An 8,729-nucleotide genomic window follows, 5' to 3' on the forward strand; every position below is an offset into this window, starting at 1 on the left:
GTTGGGAGAAATCTGTATTTATTAAAATTTCATCTGTGGTAGGTCAATCCCAAAGGAAATTAGGTGAGTTGAGCAGAATATGTAGCAGGTCAAGAAAGGAATGGAAGGATATGACAGAACATAGACAGCCCTTAAGTCATTTTTAAAGAGACAGGATCTACCTGCACAAGAGACCTGTGTTTTTTTTTCTCATTCAATTTTTGAGTGTTTGTTAAAACAGTGAATACTCATTTGAGACTACACAAAAATAAATAACAGCATGAGGACTTTTACCTGCCACAATACATCCGCTCACTCTTACTTCATAATGGACAACAAATTGAGTAGCCATGCAAATAGGAATATTTTGGAAAGATTTAAAAACCTTTTTAAAAAAAAGTGAATGATGGTTAAGCGTACCTTCTGTTGATATCACTTACCCATACGTACTTTGTTCTTGAAAAGAGGGCAGGTGTGTTTCTTTTTAATCCACGGTTTTGGGCCTATTTAATTTTGTCCATCTCTATTGTTCCCTCACCTTCAACAGGACTTTCCACAACCAGCAGAGACTTGGCAAACCAATCTAATTCAAGTAACTAGGGCTCCATCACAAGGTCACAGTCAAATAAAAAAAAACAAATATTCTTTCATTCAATGGTGAGCTACAAAGGGATCAGGATATAGGAAAATAGGACTTGAATGACAATTGACTACAATATTCCCAAATTGATCACTCACCCACTATTCCTTTCTCGTCAGGTATAGTTCAGATGCTGGAGGTCATGTTAAATATGCTGGTGTTGGTGTGTGTGGTGGCATCATACATTGTTCTCTCAGGATACAGCAGTAATGGTGGACTGGCAACAAGCTTCTTCAGCATCAACAGCGACTATTCTCCATTTGAAGGGGAGCAACTACAGCAAGTACAGCAGCTTGATCGGGAGTTTATTCTAATGCGAGGACCTCAACTCTACAGTGGCATTGGATTGACCATCGCTATGTTTGCCATCACTCTGGGTATTATGATTAAGGCTGCTCGACATTTACATAATATGTCCCTGAAGTGGTTGATTTTTGAAGTCACATTCAATGTGTTAGCATCTTTGGGTTATGCAGCAGCAGTTGGTCTTTACTTGTATTTTGTCCTCCAGATTAATACTACAGATGTTTGTAAGAAGAGGGAACTTTTTTACGCGAGGTATGGTCTTAACTGGATGAACTGTGATTTAGCTGGGGCTGATGGGACAGCAGCCTTCTTTGGAATACTCCTAGCCATATGTTATTGTGTGAGTGCAGTATTGGCAGTACATTTTTACCGAAAGGTGGGGCAACAAAACAGAAATAATTCAGATTCTTAAGACAATTTACTCTGTACATGAATTCCAAAAAATGTTTCATAGATAACTTAGTAGATATATGATGTGGTGCTGAGCCATACAGAGCAGGAAGGGCCCAGATTTGATCCAAGGTCAATGCTGAATTGTCAGCTGGGGAAGCAGTAGAGGCACTACAGCTACTCTCAGTGTTACTTGAGGAAGTGTCCAGGTTTTCCTCTTGATTTATCAGTGACTGTTGCTGGAATTTGAACATGTATGGAAGTCAAATGAGGAGAAGATCAAATGTGATACATACATTTGGTAAAATAGCCTGGCAAAACTCAATGGCCAAGTTTACATATGAAGAATATCAACTTGGACATACAACTTTGCCCCAGCTTGAATCACTGCCGTCTAGATAAGATGACAAAAATTGGAAGGGGGATAAAAGGTGACAAGACTGATTTGAAGAGGACAATAAAGTGTTGTCTTGAAAGAAAGTCTAGAAACTTTGGGTGGGGTGGGGGAGAAATTTTAAGCATGCAAATGTAGGTAAGTTTGTACTCTCAGCACAAACATAAGGTCATTTCTCTAACATTCTTCAAACCAATACCAAAATTTTGAGAGCTTTTCATTCTTTTATCCCAACAAATGCCAGAATTGCAAATCCAAATGGAGACTGGGAAAAATCAGCTGAGCATCTTTGTTTCAGCAGAAATGATCAGATTTTAGTCTGTTTGTGCTAACCAGTTCTGCATTGTTCGTGACTTTTTAAGAGCCAAATTTTGTTTGGAGGAAGCAATCAAGTGTTATTTTCCTAGCATGCAGTAATAATGCTGTGAATTTGTTTATGAATCAAACCTATTACAGCAACTTGTTTTATACATAGATGTACAGTGTGTAGTATATTCAAAAGACAATCTCTAATTTACCTCACATTATTAACTTAAAGACAATGGCCTGGAGTTTCCGCTTGATTTCTGCCCCGATATCAGCTTAATCTGGGCGTAATCAAATGAAATTGCACTAAAGATTGCAGAATTTTAAGCGTACGTGAGTTGTATCTATAACCACTTTACGTTGGAAAATCCGTGATCCTTTACACTGGTTCAAAAGTCAATTTGCCGGAAGCAGTCCCCCACCCACACCCCCAAGTTGGAATGGCGAGTTTCTGCCCGTTCAGGGCTTTCATTGCATTGTGCCCGGAACTCGGGCATACAGACAGCCGTAGTCACTTGAATCCACCCATGAGGACGGCCTCAACCGGGATCTTGGGTTCATGTCACGCTACACGTTACCCCACCAGCGAACAAATGTTATCTGTTTTTAATATAATGGGTCATTTGCTGGCTCTCTCTGCCTTCCGCATGTTTCTGCACCTCTCTTTTTTTTCTCTGTTTTTTTTCCCTGTTTGTTTTTTTGTTTTTTTGTTGAATGTGTATTCGGGGGTTCTGCAGGTGACACCTCTCTGTCTGAACACGGTGATTGCCTTGGCAACGGGCAGTTGCAGGGGCAGTCTGTAAACACCATGTATTGTTCTATATGTATAAATGCGTAGGCTTCAAGGAGCTCCTGAAACATTTACCTGAGGAAGGAGGAAGTCTCCGAAAGCTTGTGAATTTAAAATAAAATTGCTGGACTATAACTTGGTGTTGTAAAATTGTTTACAGTTTTCACTTGAATCCAGCATTCGTCACCTGACCCAGGTCTGTTTCTCCTGCTGGTGTTGCAATTACTTTAAATTCAATTTGAACTCAGTCAATTGATCTGTCCTTAGAACATAAGACCTGTGATCAACAGTCAATTGAAGCCACGCAGATGTGTCCTACTCTGCTGCAGTAATTAGTTAATTGAGACAGCAGTGATCAGTCAACTGAAGCCAATTAAAAAAGACCAAGAGTATTCAATCAATAAGAATAGATCATATCCTGGCACTCCCACTCCTCTGTGATGCTGGAGAATGCCCTGTTCCAGTCATAAATCAATTACATTGCTTGGTTGCGCTGATACATGGGAGGTTTTACGTTCGGGGCTTATGCTAATAAGTTTGCACAGAAACTTCAGCCAAACTTCCACGGCAAAAACCAGCGCAGGGTCCAGCGCATCCTAGGCGCATTGTGCCCCTAGCAGAAACTCCACTCGTTTATCAAACATTGTTAAGAAGGAAGATCAAAAATTGGGCAGTATTCTTTCCCTTCTGTGGATTGTAAGTTTTTATTTCCTCATTATTTCTCCTAGTGTTAAATGGATCATTACCCTACCCTCCATTTTATTCCATACTATAAGACCCACCTCTTGCTTCTTCTATTCCTTGTAAGAATATAAATATACTTTTAACATTGTTTTAATGCAGAACAAAGACAGAATAGCGAATATAGGCAGAATTGGTTTAAACTGTATGCTTGCAGATCTTATCTTTTGATCACAATGACACTGAGATAACATTGGAGAAGGATGAAACTTTAGATAATGAAACAGGCTATTGACAAGAATGAGGCCACCTATGGTTGTAATCAGCAATCTGTTCGATGACCTGAGGGTCATATGGCACCCCAACAAAGTTAAACTCAGCGAGAATTAGACAATGTATGCTGGTTTTTAAAATGGTATAAAAGAGGGATACAAAGTAAAACTCAAGTTAGGAACTTTAGCTATCTTCAAGGATGTGTAACGTGAATGTCCTGGATAGGCAATCGCTCACGATTCCCGGGAAATTGTTTACACGCAAGTTTTTAGATGTCAGACGGGCGTGCACTGCTCTGTATGTTATCTTAAGATGAATGTTTAGAAACAATAATACATGAAGTTAATTGTCAGACACATTACTGTCTCTAGCTTTCACGAAATTTACTAAAAGGATACGGATTATCCAATATTCCTCCCCACCCAATTCCTGATACCTACCTTTCCTTGCCCCAATGCTTGCTTACCGCATAATGGATTCCTTTGCTTCATCCTACTTCGGCCTCCATTCCCCTTGAAAAGTCCACCCTTGATTTCTCTGTCATCTCCAACCAACGTCCCATCCCCTCCAGGTTCATCATCCATCAGCTCCATGCTCATCTCCTCCACACCTCCCTTCAATCTGGGTTCGACCCCATGCACAGTGCCAACCTATCCTGGTAAAAGTCAGAGCCAGTATCCTTTGAAACCAACAACAGGATGATATCCCTTCTCTCTGTGGTATTCAGTAATTATGTCATCCTCATCAATCCACCTCTACCTTCAAGTGGTTCACTCCTACCTGTCCCAATACTGCCAGTGCAATGCCTGTAATGGCTTCTCCTCCCATTCCCAGTTTCTTGAGTGTATCCTGAGGTTCCAAACTTGGGGCCCCCTCATTTACTTGGCCCTCAGTAACATCCGTAGTCATGGGTTTAATCGCTCCACCATTGGCAGCTGTGTCTTCAGCTGCCTAGGCCCTGAGCTCTGGAGTTCCCTCCTTAAAACCTACCTCTTTGACCAAGCTTTTGAGCACCTGTCCTATTCCCTCCTTGTGTGACTTGGTGTCAAATTTTGTTTGATAATCGCTCCTTTGAAACACCTTGGGACTTTTTACTATGTTAAAGGCACTATATATAAATGCAAGTTGTTGTTGTTATGGGGTCAGTTTCACTATGTATTCTGATAACCAGATCTACCTCTTAACTCAAAGACCACCTAGGTTGCCAGATTGGCTGTTTCACATCAAGTTGTGGACGAACCGCAAATTCCTCAAAATGGAACCTTAGGAACACCAAAGTGATTGGAGATTTTGATAGGGTCGAAACAAACACTCCATTCTCTTGCCACCAATTCGATCGACCTTATTGGTTGCTCTCAGGCTGAACTAGATGTTGCATAACCTTGGTGTCTTGCTTTGACAGAACTCTACTGCCAAGCCTTTATCATATCCATCACTAAGATGACTGCTTCCATCTCTATAGCATTGCCTGTGCCTCTAGCTCACTCCCAACATTGCCAAAATCCTTAAGCACTTTTGTTATCTCTGAACTCTGCAAGGATAATTTTAAGAGTCCTTTGACTCTGGCTTCCTGCGCATTCTCTTCTCCCTCTGTTCTATTATCAGAGGCAGAGCCTTCAGCTATCTCAGCCCCCCCCCCCATTGTCCGGGACTCCTTCCCCAAAGTCCATCACCTTACTACCTCTCCCCACCTTAACGCCTTTTCAAAACCCATCCATTTGCCAAACCTTTTTCCCCTTCTCCTAACTCTCCCACTAATGTCAGTGTCCCCAGTTCTGACATCTGCTACATAGCATAAAGGCAGGATCACAGTTGGCTGTGATTTCCCCCTCCTACCTCTCTCCAGACTCCCCTCCCAAATCAAAAAGCCTACTAATATTCATCCTTTATGGTCAGAAACGAAGGCTCAACACACGGCCTCGGTACTGGAGGATACAGCTGCCCATGGAACCATAGCTCAGTGTGAGCCACCACCTTCAGTACACAAGGGATGAAAATGTGAAAAATAGCAAGAATAAAAACATGCAAACCTCATCTTTGAATGTTAAGATGATTTTCTTTATCATTTAAAGAAAGTACTTGCATTTACATAGCGCCTTTCATGATGTCAGGACGTCCCAAAGCGCTTTACAGCCATTGAAGTACTTTTGAAGTATAGTCACTGTTGAAATGTAGGAAATGTGGCAGCCAATTTATACAATTTGAAGGTAACAACATTATCAACACTTACCAGTTTGATCCTTTATTGCTCTGTTTTTGGCTATGTGGGGTGGCAGCCAGTACTGGTACCAATAAATGAAGTATATTTTAAGAAAACTAGCAATAATTTAATGGGAACATTGTGTGAAATTGAAGATTAACTGTGTAACAAGTGATGTACATAATAAAAATAAACTTAACATTGCACTGAAAGTTATCCCAGAAGTTGCTGATGGTAATAATTACAATATAATGTGATTTGTGTTTAATGATTGTAAACACAGTACCAGGTTATAGTCCAACAGCTTTATTTAAAATCACAAGCTTTCGGAGGCTTTCTCCTTCGTCACTCACCTGACGAAGGAGAAAGCCTCCGAACGCTTGTGATTTTAAATAAAGCTGTTGGACTATAACCTGGTGTTGCAAGACTCCTTACATTTGTCCACCCCAGTCCATCACTGGCATCTCCACATCACGTAAACACAGTGGCATTGCTGGTAATTCCCAGGATGCTTACAAGACCAAATAGCAATACATAAAGTATTTGCACCTTGTTTAAGAGATAAGATCTTCTGTTACTTGTTTTGCAATAAGAAAACTTTCCAAATATTTAATTGAAAGTTTTGTGTTTTAAGCATCCATAAGGTATGGGAAAATGTGTGTAGGTTGTTGAGAATGCTGATTGTCTCAAATGTCCAATTTACTAAAATCCAACCAAAGCATCTCTTTTTAAAAAAAATTCTCTACCCCATACAAAAAAATGCAAAGCTACCCTATTCAAACAAAAAGTAAGACCTCCTCATATCCCCTCCCCCCCCATACTCTCCTCCCCTGAAGCTTGAAAACTTGGATGCTTCAATTATCAATTAGTTCACAGGCTTGGAGGGCTGGTAATGGCCAATTCCTGATGGTACAAAAAGGCTAGATCCTAATTGGTCAAAATACAGCAGCCAAGAACAACCTTTACCATTGATTTCAATGGAACAAAAATCAGGCAGGTTGTATAACAGGTAGGTGACCTGCTACTCTAGGTTACTGTCCTGGCAGTGAAGTTAAAAATCCTCCTCCCTCATCGCTAAGTTACTGGTCCTAAACTGCTGAAGGATAACATTGGTAGAAGCCTTGGAGCAGGGTACCCGTACTCAACTGAATGGGATTGTAGATTTGCGTTGGGAGAAAAATAGGGGAGTTTTGTGGCCTGGGAGGGCACAGGGAGAAATTAGTAGACTAGAATTTAATTTCAGATGGCAACATGAGGAAATCTGTACAAGTCTGGCACCACTCTTGACACCTAACTCCTAATTTAAGTTGAATAAAATTTCATACCCACATGTTGTATGCAGTATAAATCTTTATTGCTACTTTGGCTTGAACAGATAATCAAAAATACAGATGGATCCTCCAGAATCTATAGCAGCATCTTTAAGAAACATATTCTGGTAACTAAGGGAATCACTGATCCTCATAAATCCAGGATTCAGTTCTCCAAAGTGCCTCAGACCTGTACAATGATGTGCACGGAGAAACAAAGTACACTAAGTAATAACAGAACAGGATTTAATTATATTTTATGCACAATTTTGCATGCTAAAATACATATACATTAAAATATTTTATATACTTCAGTCCTGATTGAACCATGTGCAATATGACCACTGCATGAATTAAAATTACATAAATTATAAGTTCACAGTAACATTAAATGCATGCCCCACTAGTGTAAGTTTCCAGGATAATAGTCACATCAAGGCAAGTTGTACTGAAGACAATGAAGGAAAATATTTTTGTCATGAAATCTAGTATTGGTTGTCTCCTACAAAAAAATCCCTAAAACGTATCTGGTACATTTAGCACTATACAAATAAATAAAATACAAACAATGTGGAAAATAAAATCACCTCAACTTATGCTGCACTGAACCTGTAAAAATAAATGAATGAGAGTATTTAAACTGCTGTTCCAAAAGTAGTGACTAAAAGAGATGGTGGTCCACGAGCTCTATTCAGTGCAGCACAGTGATAGCGGCATTCGAATGAAGCAGCTTGAATGACATATTGAAATCCATTCAGTGGTAAGCTTTAGCGCTTGACAGATTACATTAAAAAGTAGGAACTTCACAACTTAGAAATGGAAACCTAAGTAATGTAGAAGTTTACAATTCTGAAAACTGATGATCCTGTGGAACCGAAAACGTTTTTGTACTCCAGGCATAAAGTGTCTTGTAGACTGATAATGATGAAAACAAACATTTTAAGTAATATCTATTCCAATGTTTTGGATAAACAAGGCTTTAACCTAGAAGGAGAAACTATCATTTGTTTTTTGGGTTATGTTATAGTTATTGGTGTTTCTACAAGTTTTCTGCAGTTTAGTCATTGTTTCCTTTTAAACAAACACAATCAATAGTACAACATTTTTGAATGTTGCACCATGAAAATTGCACCAGCTGTGGACTAATTTGTTTAATATATTATTTTCTTCCTCTCCTGAAGGCAGTATGATTGCATGCACACCAACAGCTCTCTGGTACCATGCCTAAAATGGCAACTATTCATGTGAGTGTGGACAGTGAGAGTCAGTAGATTATTCTATCATGGGAAGTGTGGGGGAGGAGGGGTGTAGAAGGAAAGTTAGATAACACAAATGAGCCTGTCCAGTCCCCGACAGATGACCGCACATGTGCAATTTCCAGCCAGGCTTAGTGGATAGTGCCCAGGAGTAGGAACCCTGGTCATTTTTTTCCCCCTCTCCATAGCCCAAATATACAGGTT

At 39.9% G+C, this 8,729-nt stretch overlaps 1 protein-coding gene across 1 annotated transcript in view; it reads left to right on the forward strand.

Annotated features, from left to right (window-relative positions):
* The window catches only part of LOC137333697 (MARVEL domain-containing protein 3-like), a 28,042-nt gene extending 26,526 nt beyond the window's left edge, over window positions 1-1,516 (forward strand). The window contains exon 4 of the mRNA XM_067997994.1: window positions 739-1,516. Within this exon, the coding sequence (XP_067854095.1) occupies window positions 739-1,337 (599 nt within the window). The 3' untranslated portion in view covers window positions 1,338-1,516. The remainder of the gene's footprint in view (window positions 1-738) is intronic.
* The last annotated feature ends 7,213 nt before the right edge of the window (window positions 1,517-8,729 follow it).

This window comes from Heptranchias perlo, chromosome 16 (genome assembly GCF_035084215.1).
Source record: "Heptranchias perlo isolate sHepPer1 chromosome 16, sHepPer1.hap1, whole genome shotgun sequence".
Lineage (NCBI taxonomy): Eukaryota > Metazoa > Chordata > Chondrichthyes > Hexanchiformes > Hexanchidae > Heptranchias > Heptranchias perlo.